The sequence below is a fragment of the Quercus suber genome, unplaced genomic scaffold, assembly GCF_002906115.3.
Source record: "Quercus suber isolate HL8 unplaced genomic scaffold, Cork oak 2.0 scaffold_281, whole genome shotgun sequence".
Taxonomy (NCBI): Eukaryota; Viridiplantae; Streptophyta; class Magnoliopsida; order Fagales; family Fagaceae; genus Quercus; species Quercus suber.
The window spans coordinates 845,423-870,422 of NW_027069737.1; the positions used below are offsets into that span (position 1 = coordinate 845,423).

At 34.8% G+C, this 25,000-nt stretch overlaps 1 protein-coding gene across 5 annotated transcripts; it reads right to left on the bottom strand.

The window, feature by feature from the left end:
- Positions 1–4,994: 4,994 nt before the first annotated feature.
- On the bottom strand, positions 4,995–13,279 carry LOC111991702 (uncharacterized). 5 transcript variants are annotated; one of them, XR_010632360.1, is made up of 9 exons: positions 13,243–13,265; positions 7,354–7,396; positions 7,204–7,273; positions 7,074–7,108; positions 6,231–6,465; positions 6,034–6,134; positions 5,524–5,654; positions 5,301–5,402; positions 4,995–5,219 (listed from the first exon to the last, which is right to left on the bottom strand). XR_010632360.1 is itself a non-coding variant. In XM_065781877.1 (9 exons), exons 5-9 carry the CDS (start codon positions 6,360–6,362, stop codon positions 5,091–5,093), a joined length of 585 nt encoding a protein of 194 aa, XP_065637949.1. In that variant the 5' UTR covers positions 6,363–6,465; positions 7,074–7,108; positions 7,204–7,273; positions 7,354–7,396; positions 13,243–13,265; the 3' UTR covers positions 4,995–5,090. The 5 variants fall into 5 exon arrangements, 3 of the variants coding, with proteins under 3 accessions (XP_065637949.1, XP_023879264.1, XP_065637950.1); XM_065781877.1 differs by having other exon boundaries at positions 5,529–5,654; positions 6,236–6,465; XM_024023496.2 differs by lacking the exon at positions 7,074–7,108 and having other exon boundaries at positions 5,529–5,654; positions 6,236–6,465.
- Positions 13,280–25,000: the final 11,721 nt, after the last annotated feature.

Genomic DNA, 25,000 nt, shown 5'->3' on the forward strand with positions numbered 1-25,000 from the left:
TTTCATTATATTTATTATTTAGTTCTTCAAATCTAAGCCTTATAGCTTGTGGAATTCAAGCTAAGCTAGCTAGAAATTTTGAAATATCATATTTGCAACTCTTGGGCTTTGTTCCAAGTATTTTTTGGGTTGTCCACCAAATTGTAGTTGGAACCTCAACCCCTCAGGGTTATGTTAGGTTGTCACCAGAGTATCTTGATACAAATTAAGATACATTTTTAGCCCATGGGATTATGTGCAAGATTGAGGATTATGAATTGTTATTATAGGGTATACTATCTACATTAGGCTAAATGGATAATAGCTTTCTTTCAATAATCTTATTTGTTCCCATCCAAAAAGATTTTTTTTTTTTCCATTTACTCAAGATGTTTTATTTTTTGTCTTGAGTAATTACAATTTAATACTATTCGAATGGTTTGGTTGCAAGATAGAGCTCATTAAAAAATATTGTAGGCGATGAAGAGACAATACCATAGATTTATGAAGCAATTTTGAAGAGTTAATTGATAAGCATGATGAGGTTGACACAGAGTTAATGGAAGAAATTTGTTATAAGACACATGGGACTTTGGTTAATATTGACGTTGAAGAGTTTAGTTCAATTTTGATCAGTTTTGTGATTGATGAATGTATGTGTTTGAACAATCTAAGTTATAATGTATGTAGTTGTAGTGTGCAGTTTTATTGTTATCTACCCTTGAAAGAAAAGGAAGAAACTTGTAACGAGCATCTATAATTTATACTTGATCTAATTAAAAGATGTGCAAATTGTTCTTCTTTCATATACTTAATGTCTTGTTTGGTTCATAATAATACCAAGTTAAGGGATTAGAAAAAAATCCTTGATGAGTATTCATATTAGCATAATGGATCAGTAGTCTTGGAGATGGATTTAAAGTTTTCTTGGTCTTTGAGGAATCTAGCATTCCTCCGCTCCATTTCAGCTCAAACAATCTAGCATTGCAATTCAACCACCATACATAACTGTCATTAGCGTTGAATAGCCATACCATGCACATATAGAATCTACGATATAAGAATAAACTGTACTATTGCATTAAAAAATTTCATCATTTACATATAATTAGTTTTTAATTAGAAGCTACTCAAACAAACACAAAATCTATCATGTTTGAGTAACTTCATTAGTTACAAATTTTTTCCAAATTAATGGTTATAATTAGTGTTTAGCTATACAATTAATCGTCCAAATTGTGCTATTTAAAAAATTGTCAAATAAAAGATATTGTCCAAAATGTTCCTCCACTATGCATGCGGTCCAAAGTAGTCCAAAATGTTGTCTATTGGCTGTGCAATATGTTGTCTCAAGTACCATCCAAAAAGCTATCCATCATGCTTCAGAATTTTTTTTGTAAGGCCCTAAAAAAAAGAACAATATTAGGGGGGAAAAAAAACAATAAACAAAAGCACACATTAAAGTTGTGCTTAAACTAATGTTTGCAGAAGAGTTCAATTCAAGTATGAAATTGTGTTGTGTTGAAACTAATCATCGCAAGAATAAATATATATATATATATATATATTCACTAGCTAGTGTGGAGAGTAGAAAGGTTATATTATGCAATTTAGCTGGTTTGAATTAAGTTTTTGTTGTAATTACAAACTATTTGAGACTTTGGGGCTGCTATGTTGTTATGCTTTAAGGGTGTTTCTTGTGAATAATGTGAACAAGATATCGAACAAATATAGGGTCCGTTTGGATTGAACTTATTGTTGCTGAAACTGAAAATTGAAAACTGAAAACTGAAAATACTGTAGCAAAATAATTTTTAAATGTGTAAATAGTACCGTGGGACCCATTTTTAATATTTTTTAGTGCGTGAACAGTGCCAAAAAGTGCATGAACAGTGTTTTTGTCTCCTGTACAGTAAAATCATGTGATTTTACTGTTCACTTTCCGGGAAAAAAAGAAAAAAAAAAAGAAAAATGCAAAACGCAAAACGTGGACTCAGCAAACGCTGAGTCCAAACGCCCTCATAGTATCAAATAAATGAACAAAAGATGCCAAGAAAAGGCTGTATTGCTCTGATAATTCATTTAAATCAAACAAAAGGGTTAAATCAAGCATTCATAGCCATCAAAATTTTATGCAATTAATCAAACAGAGATAACTAGGCAAACTATCCTACCCAATTGAATTTAGCAAATTCCCTTCCTCTTTTTTTGGTTGCAATTGAATGTGTCCAACATAAAAAACTTGACCAAATAAATAAACACCAAATTCTCAAACTTGGTGGTCAAAATTTATCAAAGAAAAGAATCTAGCCCCAATAAAGTATATTGGAATTCAAGAAAAACGTACTAACCCAATTGGAAAACTACGTATAATTAGCAGACGAGCAGAACTCATGATGGTGACGGGCAATTCTTACGGCACTGGTAATGTTTAGTGGTGTATCTCCAAATTCTTGTCGCATTCTAAAGTCTTCAGCAAGTCCAAGCAGCTCTCTTCGCCACTAGGCCTAACTCCCAAGTCTTTTGGATTATCAACTCTCTGGTCATCATGTACACTCAACAAAGACTTCTTTTTTGGAGAGAAAAACAAAGATTGGTAATAATGGACAACTTGGAAACGATTTATAATAATAATGAAAAACTATTACTATATTATTAGTGCAGCCATCCTCATTGAAGCATTTTATCAAACATGTATAATTCAATTTTTAAAAAAACAAAACACATCTCTATAAACAGAAAAATTTATAATAAAAAAAACAGAGGGAGAGAAGAGCTTCTTGCAATGTTAGTTGTTGGTAGCGCAAGAAAACTTCAGACGTCAGAGGTTGGAATTTGGAAATAATGGGAAGAAGAGATGGTTTTGGGCGTTTTTCGACGAGACAAAGGCCGTTCTCCTAGGAACTGGTAATGTTTAGCGGTGTGTCTCTATTTCCGATGGCAATGCTAAGCAGTGGCTGTCAAGCTTTGGAGTTGAGAGAGAGAGTACATGGAGGTGCAAGGGGCTGGTTTGTGCTGCTGTGCTAGAGAGAAACAGAGAAAGAAGGAGAAGATAATCTTTTGATTTTACAGAAGTGTAAAACGTGTTAATAGGGCGGGAGTTTGAAAATTTTCAAGGGCATTTTTATACTTTTAAATATTGTTATTGATTCCGTTCTGTTTCAGCTAGAATTTTTCGTACCGGTATGCAAACCGGTATTGGAATACTCCATGTTCCACCTCGGGTCAAATTCCGGGCCGTTCCAAGCCATTCCAGCCATTTTGGTCAATTCCGGCCAATTTCGGCCGGTACCGGATTTGGCCTATTATTAAAAGAAAAAGAAAAAAAAGAGTAAAGGTCCAATGGGTGCTAGTAGTTTTTGGGAGTTCTTTTGATGATGAATTTGATCATTCTCTCATGGATGATGATGAGGAGGAGGAGTAAATCTTGTATTTTTTTATATTTAGTTATTGTCTTGTAAATCTTCTTATTGTGTGATGTTATATTGATGTTTAAAACTTAAGAGTTAAGACTAAATGATTTGTATTATTTGATATTTAGTTATTTATTTATTAGAATTGACAATTTTATGTTCAACAAGAATATATATAAATTATTTTTTAAGAACCCGGAAACACTCTGAAACGATGCGCCGAAATCGACCGGTACCGAAATATTCCATTCCACTGGACAAACCGAAACGGGGTCCGAAACGGTATTAATAACAATGCTTTCAATTTAAGTGAGCTACTATCCTGACTTGTCATTTTATACAGGTGTCAAGTTTTAATTGGACCATGAAACACCAACTAGACGCTGACTTGGTATTTCAAAAACAACTATATATATATATATATATAACAGCATTTTTTTTTTTTTTGAGAATGTATAACACCATAGTAAGTTGAAACAACATTACATATTTATTTTTTATTTTATTTTTATTATGATATATTAAGTATATATCTATTAGTTTCTCAGAAAAAAAAAGAAAAAAAAAAAGAGAGAGTATATATTCTTTTATTTTATTCTCTCTCAGTGTAGGGTGTTTGAAATTGAAATGAAAAAATATACAACAATAAATAATCAATCATTTAGCCAACCTTTTAAATAAATAAATAATCATTTAGCTGAACTAACTTACGATATGCTGTTTAATGATTGCAAGATTAAGGACACCATCTTGCACGTGAAGCACAACAACATTACAACAAAGCTCAAAAAAGTCCATACTCCATTATGAAAAAGAGTGGGAAAATTATAAACACAAAACCCTTCAATTCAAATCATTACAATTGCCTCTCAGATCTATACCTTTGCTATAATTCATTGTTGTAAATTGTCATCCTTTGCCGGTTTAACCAAACAAGGTAGTTTTTTTTTCTCTCTCTCTCTCTCTCTCTCTCTCGTTAGAAATTTAAAAGTTCTTATTTCCGCTTGTTTGCTGAATTTACAAGATTACTTTTTTTTCGTCTTCACCGTATAATCTCTTAAAATTTTGAAATATCTTTGGTACTATTTTATGATTGGAAACCTTACATCACTAAATGGGAGCAAACATTAAATGTATTGTGACAGCAAACCAGGTGGCACATGTCAATTGTGGTAATTGCAGGATGCTATTGATGTACCAATATGGAGCACGCACTGTTAAATTTTGCAGTCTGCAATTTTGTGACATCAATTGGGGTCAAGTATTCTTTTGCACTCATTTGGTAAAGAAAGGCTTTATAGTCAGGAAATTAGGATTTAAAAGCAGTTTAAGGAGTGTAACTTCCACAGGGTTTCATGAGCAAATATAGCTTCAAGGCTTTCATATAGAATTGAAGCCAACTGCAATATGGGAAAAAAAATTAAATCAAAAGATTTTTTCTCTTAAACTCCTAATGTACTAAATCCACTTTGAAAACCCACAAGAGGGGGGAAAAGGTTGGAAAATTGAATCTCATATGTTTCCAATTGTTTCCATAAGCAGCATTTTAGATAATACCATGTTGATTTAACTGAGTTTAAATTAGAAAATATGTGTATGATCTCTGCCATCTCACAAAAATTATTCCTAAATTTCATCATTAACACTTAACCATTTCCTTTCTAGCATTGAGAGATACCATTTAAATTCAAAAACTGCCTACATCAATCCATATATAGAAAAACTCCATCTATAGAAAAAGTGTAAAATCAACACATTTAAACTCAAAACTCCATCAGTCCATCTATAAACTCGAAAAGGTCGGTTGAAGATTAGAACATTCTTACCCTGCAAATAATAAAATAAAAATAAAACAGGTTATCTACAAGATTAAACAAACAAACAAACAAAAAAATTAAAAAAAAATACCTTTAATTTGTTTTTCCTTTGGGATTGTACTGCATATTCTGCATCCTCAGGTGTGTCAACCTTGGGATAAGATGTGCCTAACACCCCGTCATATGTAGAAATCTTCACCAAAAAGGGAGAAAAAAAAAACAAAACAAAACAAATAACATGATTATAGTCTCAATATAAAAAATATGCTATAAACCTAAAAATATGCTATAAACCTTTAAGTTAAAGGATTTACCTTACCATCAGCTGCATTGAATAGTCATTACATTTTACAGTGCCAAGTGTCAACATTGTATAGGGTGCCATCACTTCCTCCTCTTCATTCTCGTTAACAATCACTGATTCATAGTGTGGTGTTATAAAATTCTGTAAAGACACTAAAATTTGTTAAAAACACATCGGATAATAAAAAACCAATTTTTTAATGATATTATTAAAACAAAAACAAAATCCTAGCATGCAAGAAATATATTTAGAGAAAAATTATGGAAAATAACATGTCTATGAAAGTAAGGAAGGAAAAGAATTAGCATCAGTCCATCTATAAACTCATGTTAAATCCTATCTACATCGGTCCATCAATAACTACGTATTTAAACTCAAAATCCCATCTACATTAGTCCATCTATAAACTCAAAAAGGTTGGTTGAAGATTAGAACATTCTTAACCTACAAATATTAAAATAAAAATAAAACAGTTTATTTACAAGATTAAACAAACAAAAAAAATAAAAAATAAAAACACCTTTAATTTGTTTTTCCTTTGGGGTTGTATTGCATACTCCACATCCTCAGGTGTGTCAACCTTGGGATAAGATGTGCCTAACACCTCGTCATATGTAGTAACTTGCGCCAAAAAGAGGGGAAAAAAAAAAAACAAATAACATGATTATAGTCTCAATATAAAAAATATGCTATAAACCTTTAAGTTAAAAGATTTACCTTACTTGGAGCCAAAGCAGGTGCTGGACTTAGAGACATCACAGGCCCCAGAGCCGGCGCAAGCGATGGAGATTTTTCGAACTCTTTCGGATGAAGAACTTTGTTGACGGTAAGGATGCATTGAATAGTCATTACATTTTACAGTGCCAAGTGTCAACACTGTATAGGATGCCATCACTTCCTAATCTTCATCCTCATTAACAACCACTGATTCATAGTGTGGTGTTATTAAATCCTGTAAAGACACTAAAATTTGTTAAAAACACGTCAAATAATAAAAAATCAAAATTTTAATGATATTATTAAAACAAAAACAAAATCCTAGCATGCAAGAAATATATTTAGAGAACAATTATGGAAAATAACATGTCTATGAAAGGAAGGAAAAGAATTAGCATCAGTCCATCTATAAATTCGTGTGAAATCCTATCTAACATCACTCCATCTATAACTACACATTTAAACTCAAAATCCTATCTACATCAGTCCATCTATAAACTCAAAAAGGTCGGTTGAAGATTAGAACATTCTTACCTTGCAAATATTAAAATAAAAATAAAACCGGTTATTTTCAAGGTTGATGTGTATCAAAGTATGGTTCTATTGCCTACATGAACTTTTCGAGATATTGATTTTGTCATTCCGGAAAAGTTTAATGGGTCAATTGAATGGGTGGATGTATCATTATCATCATTGCTACCACAAATGAAGAAACAAAAGGAAATTCAAATTCAAAGTGTTATTCAATGCCAAGGATGCACTTCAAGAAATCAGGATTTCATGATTTGTGTGATGCAACCTTCTTTGAAGTGTGTCAATTAGTGAGAGAGAGAGAGTTTGTACCGGGAAGTTGGAATGAAGATCAATATACGTCTCCACTGAAATCCTCAAAAAAAGAAAAATAAAAAAATAGAACAAATTTAAAAAGAAAGAAATTTCTATCAGTCCTTAAAGTAGTCTTAGAGTAACTAACCTGTCCCCTCAACTGCTTAAACTTTTCCTTGTACAGATCAAGGTTTTGATACACCCAGGAATTTTCAGGACTGAATAATAAGAGAAAAGATTCAGATCATCTTAAAAAGAATTCACCATAACATTTTTTTTTTTTAAATTTAACACATACCTACTATTCAACTTTTTCCCCGGCATCGCATACTTCATCAAAACTGCAGTTAAAAAAAATTAGATGTGTGATACAGATAGCAAGGAGCCAATATTATTTAAGTGTCATACATACATGCTCTAATAAAAGAGGGGTTGGCAATGGCACCTAGTGACGGCTCCAGAAATTTTTTTTAGGGTGGTTACTAAGAAATTTAACTTATACAAAATTTTATAAAAAAAAAAAACTCGAATATATTGACATTACAAAATATGCATGCAAATACATAAAATTTTATAATTTCATTCTATAAATTTTCATATTTTGAATTCGTTACATGATAGTTTCATTACCAATGCTATAAGTTATATCTCATTAATATACATAACTAAGCAATTATTCATTCAATATTGTGCTTGTAGAATTACTCAATTAAGATAAAAATTCAACTCAACTTTAATTTTTGTTGTATGCATATCATTACAAAATCTCTCTTAATACTTTAATTTTGTTTGTGTAACTAGTGTTACTCTATTAACAATTCAATGTGTAAAAGCTGTAAAAACATTGTCTCACCCCAAAGATTTTAGCATAAAATAAATAATTTGATATGAGGTATTTTCAAAAATGATAGTATAAAATAAAAAGGATACGAGATGCTAAAATAGACAACAAAAAAAAAAAAAAAATTGCAAGTCGATGCGAATATCACAATAATTCAATAAGTAATATAACTTATAATTTTAATTTTAAGCTTTAAAGCCTCCTATACGAAACCCAAGGTCCCGTAGAAAGAATGAAGTCAGTAACTAGTTTTGTCACTTTATTCTCTAATATATAGTAGTCTACGATCTAGTAGTCCGCCATCTATTGAAATTTCAAACTCTAATAACTTCATTCACGTGGGGTAAAGGCCGGACAATAGCCAAAAAAAAAAAAAAAAAAACAGAAAAGAAGGAATTGAAGAATACAAAGTACTAGAACTAAGCAAGAAGAAGGTTGAAGATTAGAACATTCTTAACCTACAAATATTAAAATAAAAATAAAACAGTTTATTTACAAGATTAAACAAACAAAAAAAATAAAAAATAAAAACACCTTTAATTTGTTTTTCCTTTGGGGTTGTATTGCATACTCCACATCCTCAGCTGTGTCAACGTTGGGATAAGATGTGCTTAACACCTCGTCATATATAGTAACCTGCGCCAAAAAGAGGGAAAAAAAAACAAATAACATGATTATAGTCTCAATATAAAAAATATGCTATAAACCTTTAAGTTAAAAGATTTACTTTACTTGGAGCCAAAGCAGGTGCTGGACTTAGAGACATCATAGGCCCCAGAGCCGGCGCAAGCGATGGAGATTTTCCGAACTCTTTCGGATGAAGAACTTTGTTGACGGTAAGGATGCATTGAATAGTAACTACATTTTACAGTGCCAAGTGTTAACACTGTATAGGATGCTATCACTTCCTAATCTTCATCCTCATTAACAACCACTGATTCATAGTGTGGTGTTATAAAATCCTGTAAAGACACTAAAATTTGTTAAAAACACGTCAAATAATAAAAAATCAAAATTTTAATGATATTATTAAAACAAAAACAAAATCCTAGCATGCAAGAAATATATTTAGAGAACAATTATGGAAAATAACATGTCTATGAAAGGAAGGAAAAGAATTAGCATCAGTCCATCTATAAATTCGTGTTAAATCCTATCTAACATCACTCCATCTATAACTACACATTTAAACTCAAAATCCTATCTACATCAGTCCATCTATAAACTCAAAAAGGTCGGTTGAAGATTAGAACATTCTTACCTTGCAAATATTAAAATAAAAATAAAACCGGTTATTTTCAAGGTTGATGTGTATCAAAGTATGGTTCTATTGCCTACATGAACTTTTCGAGATATTGATTTTGTCATTCCAGAAAAGTTTAATGGGTCAATTGAATTGGTGGATGTATCATTATCATCATTGCTACCACAAATGAAGAAACAAAAGGAAATTCAAATTCAAAGTGTTAATCAATGCCAAGGATGCACTTCAAGAAATCAGGATTTCATGATTTGTGTGATGCAACCTTCTTTGAAGTGTGTCAATTAGTGAGAGAGAGAGAGTTTGTACCGGGAAGTTGGAATGAAGATCAATATACGTCTCCATTGAAATCCTCAAAAAAAGAAAAATAAAAAAATAGAACAAATTTAAAAAGAAAGAAATTTCTATCAGTCCTTAAAGTAGTCTTAAAGTAACTAACCTGTCCCCTCAACTGCTTAAACTTTTCCTTGTACAGATCAAGGTTTTGAAACACCCAGGAATTTTCAAGACTGAAAAATAAGAGAAAAGATTCAGACCATCTTAAAAAGAATTCACCATAACATTTTTATAAATTTTCATATTTTGAATTCGTTACATGATAGTTTCATTACCAATGCTCTAAGTTATATCTCATTAATATACATAACTAAGCAATTATTCATCCAATATTGTGCTTGTAGAATTACTCAATTAAGATAAAAATTCAACTCAACTTTAATTTTTGTTGTATGCATATCATTACAAAATCTTTCTTAATACTTTAATTTTGTTTGTGTAACTAGTGTTACTCTATTAACAATTCAATATGTAAAAGCTGTAAAAACATTGTCTCACCCCAAAGATTTTAGCATAAAATAAATAATTTGATATGAGGTATTTTCAAAAATGATAGTATAAAATAAAAAGGATACGAGATGCTAAAATAGACAACATCAAAAAAAATAAAAATTGCAGGTTGATGCGAATATCACAATAATTCAATAAGTAATATAACTTATAATTTTAATTTTAAGCTTTAAAGCCTCCTATACGAAACCCAAGGTCCCGTAGAAAGAATGAAGTCAGTAACTAGTTTTGTCACTTTATTCTCTAATATATAGTAGTCTACAATCTAGTAGTCCACCATCTATTGAAATTTCAAACTCTAATAACTTCATTCACGTGGGGTAAAGGCCGGACAATAGCCAAAAAAAAAAAAAAAAAAACAGAAAAGAAGGAATTGAAGAATACAAAGTACTAGAACTAAGCAAGAGACAAAATGAAGAACTGAAGAGAAGCCAGCCAAATTTCGTCTAAAGGTTTTTTTTTCAGTGTGGTCACTTTTTTTCTTTAAGGTATACACAATCATAAAATTTTAAGTATATTATATAATTTTTTTTTTTTTTTTAAATTTCCAGGCCAAGGTGATCCTGTGACCACCCTGCCTTCAACGTGGTGCCGCCATTGGATCAGACTGAGGGCACATAGGCTACTGATCCGACTGAGGGAGATAGGAAGCGCTTTAGAGACGTTACATTCAAAATTTGCTTTTATTCTGTCCTGCTGGAATTTTTTAATTAGAAAAAGCCACGGCTGCTCGGACAGTGTGGCAAAACCGTGAAACAAACTCAATTTTAATAACATTGAGTACTAAAACAGGGACACAGAGCTAAATACTTTCAAAACAGGGACATATTGCTAAAAGTTTTGCAAAATGAGGGCAAAAGCCCACTTTCCCCCATTACATAGTTACCTACACAACCCTCGTGTATTTAAAAGCATCATACATATTTAATATATATATATATATATATATGTGTGTGTGTGTGTGTGTGTGTGTGTGTGTGTGCGCGTGTGTGTAATAAAAATAATATGTTAATAATGCATGAAAAATTACCATTACCCTTTAATTATACTTAACCTCACATCACTTACTAAGGGTTATCTACTTTAACTTTAGGTCCTAAGTTACATTATTTACATATAAAATGCCATAATAAAATTTTAAGAATCATAAACTTTACCTACTATACAACACCACTGCTTGTCGATTCCCTATTTCGATTAGAACATGTTCTATGATTATGTCCCTCTCGACAACACAAACTGCATCTTGACTTTGGTCCATACTCGATCCATAGAGAGGTTGGCAACTCCTTATTATTCTCATCCATCTCATATTTGATTCTTGTAGATATTGACCAACCTTTCTTCTAGATCAATCACAAAATAGGCATCACTATTCTAGTTTCTTCCGGATCCGGCCATGATAATCTATCTTTCAATGGTTGGAAAACATGTTCATAGATGTGGTACTGTTTGGTTACACGCAATAGCTCAATAAACTGCTACGCATCATGTTTATATACTTAGCACAAACTGCTACTAAATGTGCACAAGGGATATTGTACGCTACCCATTTCCCACATGTGCATGTCATTTGCCGAAGATCAATCTTATGTGTGTTGTCCACCACCAATACTCATAGGATTATATGGTGCATCAACTTGATATAAATGTGCTTGCGCGCACATCCTTGTCACCATATGATCCTAAGCCTTAGCTTCGTTTCTCACGAACCTTTCCATGACATATTTACACCATTCTTGCCCCACGTCCAATTGATTTAGAGTCTAATTGTGACAATTATCAAAATAAGAGTTCACTTTGAAATATGTAAATCTTATCATTGTAGTTATGGGCATATTGCATGCACCTTTTAGTACACCATAAAAGCACCTCGACAAGTTGGTTGTCATTGCCCTATAACACTATTGCAAATTAATTTCATTGTTGCTTCAAACTTTATGACCTAATTTGCTCTTGTTATCATATATACAAGCAGCACTTATAAAAGAAGCCATTTATGTATCTCAAGTAAGCTACTAAAAAATTAGAAAAATAATACAAATAACAGGATATTCAAATTTACTACATGAAATCAGTAATGACAAAAATAACATACATAATCCCACAAAAGTCACAACTAAGAAGATCATAAAGAGGTTTGTTACTAAGAAGATGGCCCACAAACATACCATAAATGCAACAACTTCGCATTTAAGCAATTCCAACATTTATGTCACAACGTTCACCCAAATATAATAACAGTAAGTCTACACATTAAACATTTACCAAATAACATATCGTTAAACAAATTCATTTAAGCAATTCCAACATTTAAGTCTCAACATTCACCAAATAAAATAACCCACTTTAAATAGTTTTAAAGTTATAGCAAGCTACTAAACCCGCAGTTCGAACTCTTTCCCCTTTAAACTCTTAAGCACTTTGTGTATTAGAGGATGCCAATTAAGCTACAAGGCTATTGGCAAAAAGGCAAGTAGGATATCCAGTACTCTTTTGTAGAATGAAAACCAGAAATAAACCTTTTTCACTGACGCCAAAGTTTTCATACTCGATGTACTAATATATTTGAAGAGAGAGAGAAAATAATATTACTATAGAATAATAATAAAGTACATGATGTAGTTATTTGTAAATAATAGATTAGCTAAACTAACTAAAGTGTGTTGATTAGAGAAAATCTGGTTAAAAACCTAACATTTATGTGAATGCTCTTATAAATTTTTTTTGGTTTACTTAGTTACCTTTTAATCTTTTAACACAGACGTTTACAAAATTTTTCAATTTCTATCTTGTTAAACTGGTTATGTAGAAGTTGGGACACCAAAAAATATTTCCATATTAGTAAGCAATTTTACTTCATAATGGAAAGATTAACTTGGTCTTTCTTTGCTCAAAAAAACTTGGTCTTTCAAAACAACTAATGACATCCTTAATTAGCACAAACAAAGGCACAACATAGCTCATAAACACAATTAACAGTATCACAAGCTACCTAAAAACACCCAATCCTCAAAAACTAAAGAACAATTGACTTCTTAAAAACGAGCACAAGCCAAGGAAATATGCTTCTAAGAAACCGAAGCTATATAGTAAATGTGTTATTGGCATAAAAATCATAAATCAATAATAAATTTTATGTTTCAATAATTAAATAATATTTAAATATTTAAATAATTTTTTTCTGATATAAACAATTATATGTTTTTTTATTATTAAATAATAATACGTCAACTTACTTGTAAATCTTTCCTAAGCCTTCATTCCAAATTCCTGCAAAAACTCACTGATTAGAGGAGAAAAAGAAAAAAGAAAAAAAAGAATATGGGTTTAAATAAAAGACTTGAAGGCTTACATGTGTTTTGAATACGATAGACCAATTTGTGATTGTGTTGGGATAGGGTTGGATCATCATTCATATCCCTAACAAAGTAAAAAGTTAGAGGGTGTTTGGATTGGGAGTATCTCAAAACTCAAACTCATCACTCATTTCTCAAAACTCTATCTCACTTAGAACCCCTAAATCCCCAAATTTTGGTTGAAACCCATCTCCATCAAACCCCTTTCTATGTTGGTTAAAACACAAATTTCATTATTTTACAAAACCCATCAGACACAAATTTCATTATTTTACAAAACCCATCAATGTTTAGAGAAATTGAAAAAAAAAAAACCATTGAAACACAAACAAAAGCAAAACAGAGCACCTGAACAAAAACTTTGAAATACAAACATTGAGATTTAGAGGAATACAAAACAGAGCAAGGTGGGTTTACGGAGGGAGAGAGAGAAAACGTGGTCACCTGGGCAGAGTTCGGAGCTGATGAACTGACTGATGTCGGCGCCGGTAAGAGATGAGCTTGTCGGTGGTGCTGGGTCTTCGCTGGGATGGGTTCTTCTCTCAATAGATGTTGTCAGTCACGCGTGAGATTATGAGATGAACTGAACTACTGGAGTTTGATATAAAGGCTGGGTTTCAGAAAAAGTCAAGGAAGTGATTTTAATTATGTTGGTTCAGAGAGGTGGGTGAGATGAGTGAATGAGGAAGTTGGGTTACGAGTAATGTCATCCGAAGAGAGAGAGCAAAAAATGAGGGAAAAGGGAGTGTAATTGCTTAAGCCAGGGAGAAGCCAAAAAAGAAGAAGAGAGAGTTCCAACGGTCTGAAGGTGATGTGACTACACACTGCACCAGGTCCCACATAGTTGAAACTAATAACGAAAATGCCATCCAACTCAGTTTTTAAAAACTGAAAACACCAGCTTCCACGTGAACGTCTGTGAAGAAAGTCATGGCCGATGCAAGAAGAAGCGTGTTGCGGTTGCGAAAGCTTCGTTTATGGGCATTAAGTTTTGTCAGTGTAGCGTGCATGCATGACTGAGCAGAGAAGCAATTGCACCGTGCAATTCACCTAATCCCCTCACAATTTTTTTTTTTTACTTTTATTTATATTGAATGGTTGAGATTTAAAGTTGTTTTTTGCAATTTTAAATCTCAACCATTCAGGATATTACACCTTATCTCAATCCACTGAGCAGTATCTATGCTTGTATTATCGATTTTGTTATTGTCTCAGTCTCAGTGTCTGGTCTTTTCGGTATTTTCGTATTTAGATTTTAAACAATATTACATATAATTTTACATACTTTTTTCTTCACACATATTTTTAAATAATAAAACACATATTTTTAAGTGTACATACCAAATACTCCCTAAACTATTCACCGTTCTTTATTCAACTTTTTTTTTTTTCGTCTGGTTGCGTGAACTAGATTTCTTCTTTTAACTCATTGATTTGTGTTCGTTCCTATATATTTTTTAGGGGTGTGATAGGATTTTTCTTTGCAGGAAAGGATCACTTCTATAGATTGATTCGATTAAAAATACCAAACCACAATTGAATATGGGGAAAGCTATCATCTTTAACTATTTAAATCCATTATTCCATACCAATATTTATAATTCGTATAGAAATGTCCATATTTTAAGAAATTATTTATAAAAAAAAAATGTTTACTTATAAAAAGCATAATGGTAGATGTAAAACTAAAGACGTAGATTTGAGAGTGTAGGGACTCAACTTGGATTTGACCCTGAGTATGAATGAGTTTTCAGTCCAACAAGCCCAAACAATAAATTTGTAGAGAGTGGGTTGAAGGTTTAGGCGCTGGCCGTCGTTCACCAAGCATGAACTCTTTTTTATAAAAGAAAATACTAGAGTTTATTTACAACTAGGGGGATGCTCCTCGGCCTGTGGCCGAGGAGCCCCTTTTCTTCTTCTCCTTCCTCCCCCCCTCTTTTACTTTACTTGCTTTTCTTATATAATTTTCATCTTCCTATCTCCTTTTTCCATCTGTTGCTCATCCATTCGCCTCTCTTCTGGCTGTCCGTCCCATTAGAGGCCTTATCAGTACTCAAGTGGTTCACTCTGATCAACGTTACCCTGCTAAGGGGTTATATCCCCATTAATGCGGCCAAATGGGTTAGGTGAATGCATTAAGTGTAAGGGTGACAGCTTACTTTGGGCCTGGTCTTTCCCAAAAATCATCATTGTCATGCCGAGGATGAGGAGGTCCTCGACGTGGATCCGGAAAAGAGGCTTTCCCCAATTTAGCCTTGAATGGTCAGTATTCCTCGGCGTGGGCCTTGGGCTTGCTACACGATGGGCCGAGGCTATCAGGCCCACGGGCCCCACAATAGCCCCTCAAAACCCTGCTGCACGTTCCCTCGGACGGGGAGGAGGGTTTTGATACCTGCGAGCCCTCTAGACGAGTTGCCCCACTTCGGTTCGTATTAATGCTAGCGACTTTTCGACTGCCCGACGCGCGTTTTTGGCGTTTCAAGACTTAATGTGTGCCCACATTAAATTTTGGCGGCACCACGTTTCCCACTTTCAACGGTATGATGGTAATTGTTCGTGGGGATCTTCTGCTTTTATGGGCAAGCGGTTACATTTAGGGAACCTAAGGGGGAGTATAAGTACCTGTTTGAACCGCCTGGTTTCCTCATTTTCGCACTTACAATCATTGATGCGTATGATTTGAATCTGGTTCAACTTGCACACTACCTGAAGAGCGTCGTCATACTTCTGTAAGTCTTCTTCTTCCAGTGACCCCAAATTTTCCTTGGTTCTATTCCTTCTTTTCTTCTTCTGGAATTTTTAGTCGTCCTTTGGGGGATGGGTAAGTTTAAGAAGTTGGTTGAGTCCGACGAGATGATGAACAAATTCATTGTAAACTATGGGATACCCAATAATGTGAGTCTAAAGTACTGTGAAGAAGGGAGTGGTACATTAGGAGGAGAGAGGGTGAAGTCGTGATCCCGATAGTCGCTTTCGTAGAGGGAGGGATGAGAATCCCTATGAGGCCAGTGACTCTCAATTACCTTAGGCATTTCCGCCTGGCTCCTACTCAGTGTGCCGTGAATGTATTTAGGATATTAGGGTGTGTAGATACCCTGAATGAGAAAATGGGGCTGAGACTGACTCACCACGATGTGAACTGGTGCTACAACCTTCATCACCTGAGGGGTAAGACGTACTCATAGGTTTGAGTCCGAGGACCATGCAATACCTTGGTTCTGTCTAGTACCCAGGTATAATGGTGTGAATAGTTTTACCATAGGCTTGGGTCCGAAGACCATGCAATACCTTGGTTCTGTCTACCACTTATATTTTTCTGTAAGTATCTAGTTTCTCCATAGGTTTGAGTCCGAGGACCATGCAATACCTTGGTTCTATCTAGTACCAAGGTATAATGGTGTGAATAGTTTTACCATAGGCTTGGGTCTGAGGACCATGCAATACCTTGGTTCTGTCTACCACTTCTATTTTTCTGTAAGTATCTAGTTTCCCCATAGGTTTGAGTCCGAGGACCATGCAATACCTTCGTTCTGTCTAGTACCCAGGTATAATAGTGTGAATAGTTTTACCATAGGCTTGGGTCCGAGGACCATGCAATACCTTGGTTCTGTCTACTACTTCTATTTTTCTGTAAATAGGGGTTTGTCCTCGGACCGCCTTACTGAAGATGATTCCTCCTTGGGTCGGATTATTATCTTTACACGTGGCGTTGATCTCGTCTCCAGCTCGAGCCCCTATCTTTTTCATTTATGAAGCGCCCTTTGTCCGTTCGTGTTCCGCGCTTGACGTTTCGGTGCACGAAACGCGCCTTCATTAATGTCCTCATGAATTAACACGAGTCCAACGGTCTATGGCCTCCTTGGAAATTGGTAGCTTCATTATTAGCCCAGCTGATAATTCTCTTTTCGAATTCTGTATGAGTTAATTCTCACCAACCCTTATCCCCTATATAAGGTGGGGAGATGGTTTCTCCACAATCCATGAACCTCCCAACACAAACAGAAAGAAAAACACATCCTTTCAGCTCCCCAATCCCTTTTAACAACTCCGCCGGAATTGTGACTGGAGTTGGCAAATATGAGGCGGCTTTGGGCGGGTGTGAGGACATCCGTGCCAAGAGCCGTTATGGCCGCAGCCCCCACTGGGCTTCCAGTGCGGCAGAATCTAGGCGTAACCCTGATGGCGCCATACAAGGTGGCCCGGAGGGATGTTGTTAAAGTACCTAACGTCTCTCCTCGGAGCGCACCCCCGACGAAGAAGACGTGGGAATTCATATCATGGGCGGTGCTCGAGTGTTGCCGTCTCCAACGGCCAACACTCGTGAGGATTGGAGGGAATCATGGGGGAAGGTGTCCCGGAGCCCCTGCATCTGCTCCTCTCTTTGTTCCAGCTCCGCCGCTCTGAGAAGGGAGTTGTTGGTGGCCTTGAAACAAGCTGGCCCTCCCCCTTCCCTGCTTTTTGTGTCAAGCTCTCCCATTCTCTTTATACCAATAAAAGCACGGCTTGACACTTCCTTCTGACTAGTTTCTTAGGGCGGGTTCACCTAGGCCTCTGATTGTAGAACTAGCTGGTAGGATTAGCTTGTAAATTTGTTTGTGAAACACGCCTGCCTGAGCCTCTGATTGTAATTTGTACTGTTTCTATTTATGAAATAATATCAAGATTTCTCTTTTCGCTGTCAAATCTTTTACTTTCTCTTCTTCTTCTTTTTTTGTTTGTTTGTTTTTTTTTTTTACTTCGCCAACCTACTGTAAAACGACCACTTAGAACAATCGTCTAGTGCGCTGGCCAGCACACTAATCCTCCCCACAAACGGCGCCAATTGTAGGGACTCAACTTGGATTTGACCCTGAGTATGAATGGGTTTTCAGCCCAACAAGCCCAAACAATAAATTTGTAGAGAGTGGGTTGAAGGTTTAGGCGCTGGCCGTTGTTCACCAAGCATGAACTCTTTTTTATAAAAGAAAATACTAGAGTTTATTTACAACTGGGGGGATGCTTATTGGCCCGTGGCCGAGGAGCCCCTTTTCTTCTTCTCCTTCCTCCCCTCCTCTTTTACTTTACTTGCTTTTCTTATATAGTCTTCATCTTCCTATCTCCTTCTTCCATCTGTTGCTCATCCATTCGCCTCTTTTTTGGCCGTCCGTCTCATCAGAGGTCTTATCAGTACTCAAGTGGTTCACTCTGATCAACGTTGCCCTGCTAAGGGGTTATATCCCCATTAATGCGGCCAGAGGGGTTAGGTGAATGCATTAAGTGTGAGGGTGACAGCTTACTTTGGGCTTGATCTTTCCCAAAAATCATCCTTGTCATGCCGAGGACGAGGAGGTCCTTGGCGTGGATCCGGAAAAGAGGCTTTCCCCAATTTAGCCTTGAATGGTCAGTATTCCTCGGCGTGGGTCTTGGGCCTGCTACACGATGGGCCGAGGCTATCAGGCCCACGGGCCCCACAGAGAGTATTATTACTTTGAAAAAAATTCATGATGTGTGTTTATTTGGCATCAACTTACAAACCTAGCTTTTAACTTTTAAATACATTTTTTTTAAATCTCATTTTTTTCTGTAATTTCTCACTTTTTTAAAAATTTAAAAATACAAGTATTTTTTAGCACACTTTTAGCAAAAATATTTTAACAAAAAATTAAACAAGTTGTTCCCAAACGAACATCAACGTGTTTTCTTTGTTCAGTATTATAAGCAAATATTGGTGTCCAAAATATTAAAATAACTTTGGGATGCAATATAAGACTTGTCCAGATAAAAATATTGATTCTCTAGTATAACTCAAGCCCTAGATTATACCTCAATATCTTATTATATTATTTTTAATATATATGTTACATAATATATGTTAAGAGTTTTATAACTAAATTTTAATATTTTTAATAAAATGGTAAAAATCCACTCTTCTCCAATTTTTGATTTATGTAAATGAAAAAAAGTGTTACATACAATATTGTCACTTCTATAAGAATAATAGGTTGTCATGCATCCTTTTAGAGTTCCCAATTAATGCTATTCCAAAGGTACTAGCAATTAATAAGACAGTTGGATTTAAACCACTAGCAACCATATAAATTCCCATACACAAAGGAATGATATGATAGATACTTTATAGATAATGAATGGAGTTCTTCTCTTTTATTTCATCTTACTAGATCACTGATACTAGAAAAATCAGTTCTTTTCTTTTGTTCCAATATAGAAGTAATTCCTAATCAGCTCGTTAGGATATATCTAAATCAATTCATTATGTATATGAGTCAACATTCCAACTATTAAACAACTTATTAGAAAGATAAGATAGCCAATAAAAAATGTAACAAAATCTCACACTTTTGGAGCTTTAGTATTAGGTGTGTCAAATACTAAATTTTTAACATTTCACACACTAAACATTAAAAAACCTTTGACATCAAGGGTCCGTTTGTTATTGTTGTTTAAATAACAGTTTTTAGTAATTAAAAAACATTATACGTATTTTCATATACTTTTTCACTCAAACGTATTTCCAAAAATTACAAACAACGTTATTAGAAATCATTTAGAGTGGAAATAAGAAAAAAATGGTCCTTCAATCCAAGATCTGAACTCAGATAGTCATAGTCCTTTAGCGTGTTGAGCTAGTAATAAAGTGGGTTGCCTTGTTGCCATTCCTTCTGGTGTGTGAGATTGCAAACCTGCGAAATGTCTGCCTCAAAATCTCAATCCACTAAAGGACATTGAATATGCTTGCTGGACAATTTCCACCACTTAATAAAGCATTGACAACTATTTGCGAATCACTTTCCAAAATAATATATTGTATAACAGTACTGTCTCTCACAAAAATGACTGCCTCCTCCATAACTTTTGTCTCAATTCTAAAAGATCCCAATGGGGATTCGATTTTCTTACTGAGGGCAGCAATCATTCAACGCTCATTCATCCCTAATAATCACTCGCATACCAACCACTTTTTCATAAGAGAACACTGCACCATCCATATTAATCTTGTACGTACCATCCCTATGGTGGTGGTCTCCGTTTTACTTCTGCATTGGTTGATGGGGTAAGCTTTCTAGGACTTGCGATCTTGAATTCCTCCCAAAGATCAACAACACCTTTCACTAAGTCTGAGCTAGTTTTCCGTGGTTCTCCATGCCTCACCTCATTTCTATGCAAATTCAGAAAAGTTCCATTCACTAATCACTTTGGGATCAGTGGTGACTACAGGAATTTTTTTTCAGTGTGATCCTAATTTTTTTTTTTTAGTTGACAGATCCAAAGCCACCATTAAGGAGATGAAAATGAATCTTGCACAAGAGATGAATCTTGGGTACATGATTTTCTTATCAAATATTTGTCCATAATTCTAGCAAAAGAATAAAAAAAATTATAAGTTCATTTGAAATATTAATAAAATTATTAATTATTATTGTTTAGTTGTTTCATTAATTTATTTATCTTTTATAAACTATAATTTGTAATATTATTGTATCATTAATTATAAAATTATTAATTGTTATTTAGCCTAACATAATTTAATGAGAAATGATACGTTTACAACATTTTTACAACATTTTTACAACAAATCCTAAGTGGCAGGTTGTTACTGGTTATTATTGTTAGGACTAAAAAGTAATCTCAGTATTAGTTTCAAATTTGAACCAATAACAACTAACCACCTGTGATTTGTTGTAAAATTGTTGTAAAATTGTTGTAGACGTAGCATCTCTCTAATTTAATTTCTTTATTTTTTATAATGTATTGGTTAATTAAATTATTAATTATTGTTTATTAGTTGCTTCCCTTAATTAATTATTGATTAATTAAATTATTATTTATTAGTTGCACTAGCACAATATTTACTTTCCCCAATTCAAATACCTGACCTGGCCCCACGTGCCATGTGCCCATCCACCCCCACCTCACTCAACAGACAATGAGACAAGCCCCCCAATCACAAGAGCCAGTTGCCAATTAGGAAATTTCACAATCACAAATCACAATAATACAATTAATTGTATCTCACCAAGTCTCACCAACACCGACAGATAAAGCCAAAAAGAAAAAGTCAAGAACAAGGCCAAATGTAATAAAGTTAAAGCTAAGCTGAGCCAATCACAGCTGCTTAAAAGAATCAGATAAAGTATTAAAGTTAAACTGTTAAAGTCTTAAAGAATAAAGAGAGAGAGACTCATTCATTTCATATCATATTTCACTTTCATTTTCATTTTTCAGATAAAGAGAGAGAGTCAGAGAGAAAAAGAAAGAGAAGTTATGAAATACCTTGAGGTTGAGGTTAAGGGAGCACCGGAGCAAGCCGAGCGACGAGCGACGAGCGATGGAGCGAGCGACGTGACCGAGCTAAGCAACGAGCGACGTGAACGATCTACGATCTCCGATCCGATCCAGTGAGCGATCTTCGATGCCCAAATCCTGATGCGATGTGCTTTGGACTGGAGCTCGAGTTATGTTGACTGACTGATCTCCGATGCAGTGATGCTCGATCCGTCTGTTGACTTGGGTTGCAGCGTTGCTTTGTTGACATTAGGTTTGCTTTAGTGATTTCTGATTTAGTGATTTGCAGCGTATATTGGGTTTTGTTTTGTTTTTTTTTTTTTTTATAGAATCCGTGGGTTTGCTTTACCTGTTTACCATTTGTTGGGTTGTTTTTTTTTTTCAAGTCAGGGTGTTCCTGGGAACACCCTGAGTCCAACGTGGTGTCGCCACTGTTTGGGATCCATTTGTCCTTCCATATTTTGAATCTCCTTCCATTCCCCACCGTCCATCTCATAACGTCTCTCAATATTAATTAAGCATTCCACACACTCCTCCAAGCATAAGATGGATTAGAACCCAACTTTGCATTTATAAAATCACCTTTAGGGAAGCATTTCGCCTTGAAAACTTTGTAAAATAGGGACTCATGGTTTTGTTGGATACGCCACCCTTGTTTTGCAAGCAATGCTACGTTGAAAGCATAGATATCCCTAAAGCCCATACCCCATCATTTTTGAAGCGCAAAGCTTGTCCCAACTCAACCAAACCATTCTTTTCTCATATTTTTTCTAACCCACTAGAAACGATTTACCATCCTATTTAATTCATTGCTAAAAACCTTGGGAATAAGGAGGAAGCAACTTATGGTATAGACTGGTATATCTTCTTTTCTTTTGGTCATTAGTTGGTGATTTTCTTGTTCTTATAGAAATTTGCTGTTAGAAAAATATTACGTGTTCCTATAAACCCACACATGGGCCACATACTATAATTACTTTTTTTTAAACAGTAAATAACATTATTATTTCACCTTATTATCTATCAACTATATTATGGAATATCTATACGAAAAACTATATTATGTAATATGTTTTAAAAAAAAATTCATTTAGATTTAAAAAAATTTTATTAAGGGAAATTTTTTTTTGATAAGTTGCAATTGGTAAAGCATAAAATAAAATATATTAAGGAAAAGATATAAAAATTTTATTTCAAAAATCATTTTGCTTCATAGTGTTTAAAGGTTGCTAGGTACAATAAAGAACTACGACGGAGAAAATCACCCAATTGTGATGATGGTTTTTTCATTTTTACTATAATTTTGTTGTCCTGCATGACATGTAAACTTGTGAATAGTTTGAAGAAAACATTTCAACAGCTGTTAGCATCAGAGCATTAGCACTGGAGAATGCTAATGCCAAATCTAAGGACAATTTGACATTTTAAGCCTCAAAACCGTTTGCATCAGAGAATGGTAAATCCAACTATTGCAAATTTTTTTGCAATAGTGCTACAGTACAATTCTAACTTTAGAATTGTACTGTAGCAGTATTCTAAAAAAAAAATATATATATATATATATATATATTATATATATATATATATATATATATATATATATATATATTATCCTTTTCTCTCTCATCTGCTCTGACTCTCCCACTCTCTTAACTGTCCTCCTCGTCTCTCTCTCTTTCTCCTCTCCCTTTCCTCTCTCTCAATGCTGTTTGCTCCGATGGGTTTGATGTGGCTTCGATGGGTTTGTTCCAATGTGGGTGTGGTTTGCTTTGATCGGTGTATCATGAGTCAAGTGATGGATCAGCATGGTGGGCTGTGGGTAATGGGTTATGGGTTTTGGATTTGGGTTGATCTGGGCATTTTTTGGGTATTTTCTGGGTTGATCATGTGGCTTCGACGTTTTCTGGGTATTTTCTAGGTTGATCGGTGTATCATGGGTCAAGCTCCGATTGATGTGGCTTCGACATTTTTCTGCGTTGATCATCGGCGTTTTTCTGGGTATTTTTGATGGCCTGGGTTTCAAATCAGTGGTGTGGGTTTCTAATTGGTGGCTTGGGTTTGCTGATCGGTGGCTTGGGTGGTGGGTGTGGTGGCCGTTGTTGGCTCCAATTGGTTTAATGGTTTGTGTGTGTGTGGCTTTATTGATGGTTTGGTGGTTTGTGTTTATGTGTGTGGCTTTGATGATGGTTTGATGGTTTGTGTTTGTGTGTGTGTGTGTGTGGCTCTATGTGTGTGGTGATGGGTTTGGATAGGTTGACCGGTGTATCATGGGTCTGTGTGTGTGGCTTTGTGTGTTGAACCAATGCTAGAGATTAAGGGAGAAAGAGAGGAAAAAAAAATTACTGTTGGAAAGCCCAGGAAAATGTGACAAATCACGCCTGGTCTGAAAAAAATTAACGGTTAGAAATAAATAATAAAGAAAGATTAAAAAATAATATTTTAATAAAATTAGAGTTTTGGGATGCTAGAGGTATTGTAAAATTGTATGATATAATGATAAAGTGGCTTTTTAGAATGGTAAAATAGAGTAGAATTGGAATTTTTCGATGCTAATGCTCTTAGCATCCAGAAGTGGGAATGCCAAATGTAAGGTATTTTAGCATTTAGGCACAAATAGAGCTTAGCATCCGGAAGTGTACAATTGTAAAAAGTCAAATTTTTTTGCCATTTAGCTACCATGCAATTCTACCTTTAGAATTGCACTATAGTTGAATGGTAAAACAAAATATACTATTTAACTCTAAATATCAATTTCTCTCTCATTCTGTCTCTCATCTCTCTCTCTCCACTGAAGCTTCAAGCCTCTCTCTTCTCTCTTATTCACACGGGCTCATCTCACTCTCTCACCATCACTAAAGCCTCTCACACCAAGCATCAATTGTGTTTCTTTTCTCTTTCTGGGTTTTTTTTCTCTCTCTCACGGTGTGGTTGGTTGAGATCAACGTGGGTGTGCTTAGTTCGATCTCCACGGATCGGCGTAGGTGTGGTTTGATAAGTGTTTGCTTGGTTCGGCGTGGGTGTGGTTAGTCCAATGTGGTGGTAGTGGTGGGGGGTGCGGTGGTGGTAGGTGTTAATGATGGTGGAGGTGGGGGTTGCTGTGGTGGTGGTAAAAGGGTGGGTAGTGGGTGATTGATGTTGGTGGAGGTGGGGGTTGCCGTGGGTGGTGAAGGGGTGGTGTGGAGTTTGGGTTTGGGTTTGGGTTTTGGATTTGTTGTGATTTTCTGGTGCTTGTTTGATTTGGGTGATTTTTTGCTGTGATTTCTTCTTGTGATTTTGCTGGGTATGGGTTTGCTAGAGGTTGAGGTCGGCGCTAGAGGTTGAGGGAGAAAGGGAGGAAAAGGAAGAGAAAAAGAGA

Excerpts from the sequence above, each read along its gene's own strand:
- LOC111991702 (XM_024023496.2), bottom strand. The coding sequence starts at position 6,362 with ATGACTATTCAATGCATCCTTACCGTCAACAAAGTTCTTCATCCGAAA. Across the intron at positions 6,135-6,235 it reads AGCACCTGCTTTGGCTCCAA|TTACTACATATGACGAGGTG; the intron begins GTAAGGTAAATC and ends TTTTGGCGCAAG. Across the intron at positions 5,220-5,300 it reads AAAGGAAAAACAAATTAAAG|GGTAAGAATGTTCTAATCTT; the intron begins GTATTTTTTTTT and ends TATTATTTGCAG.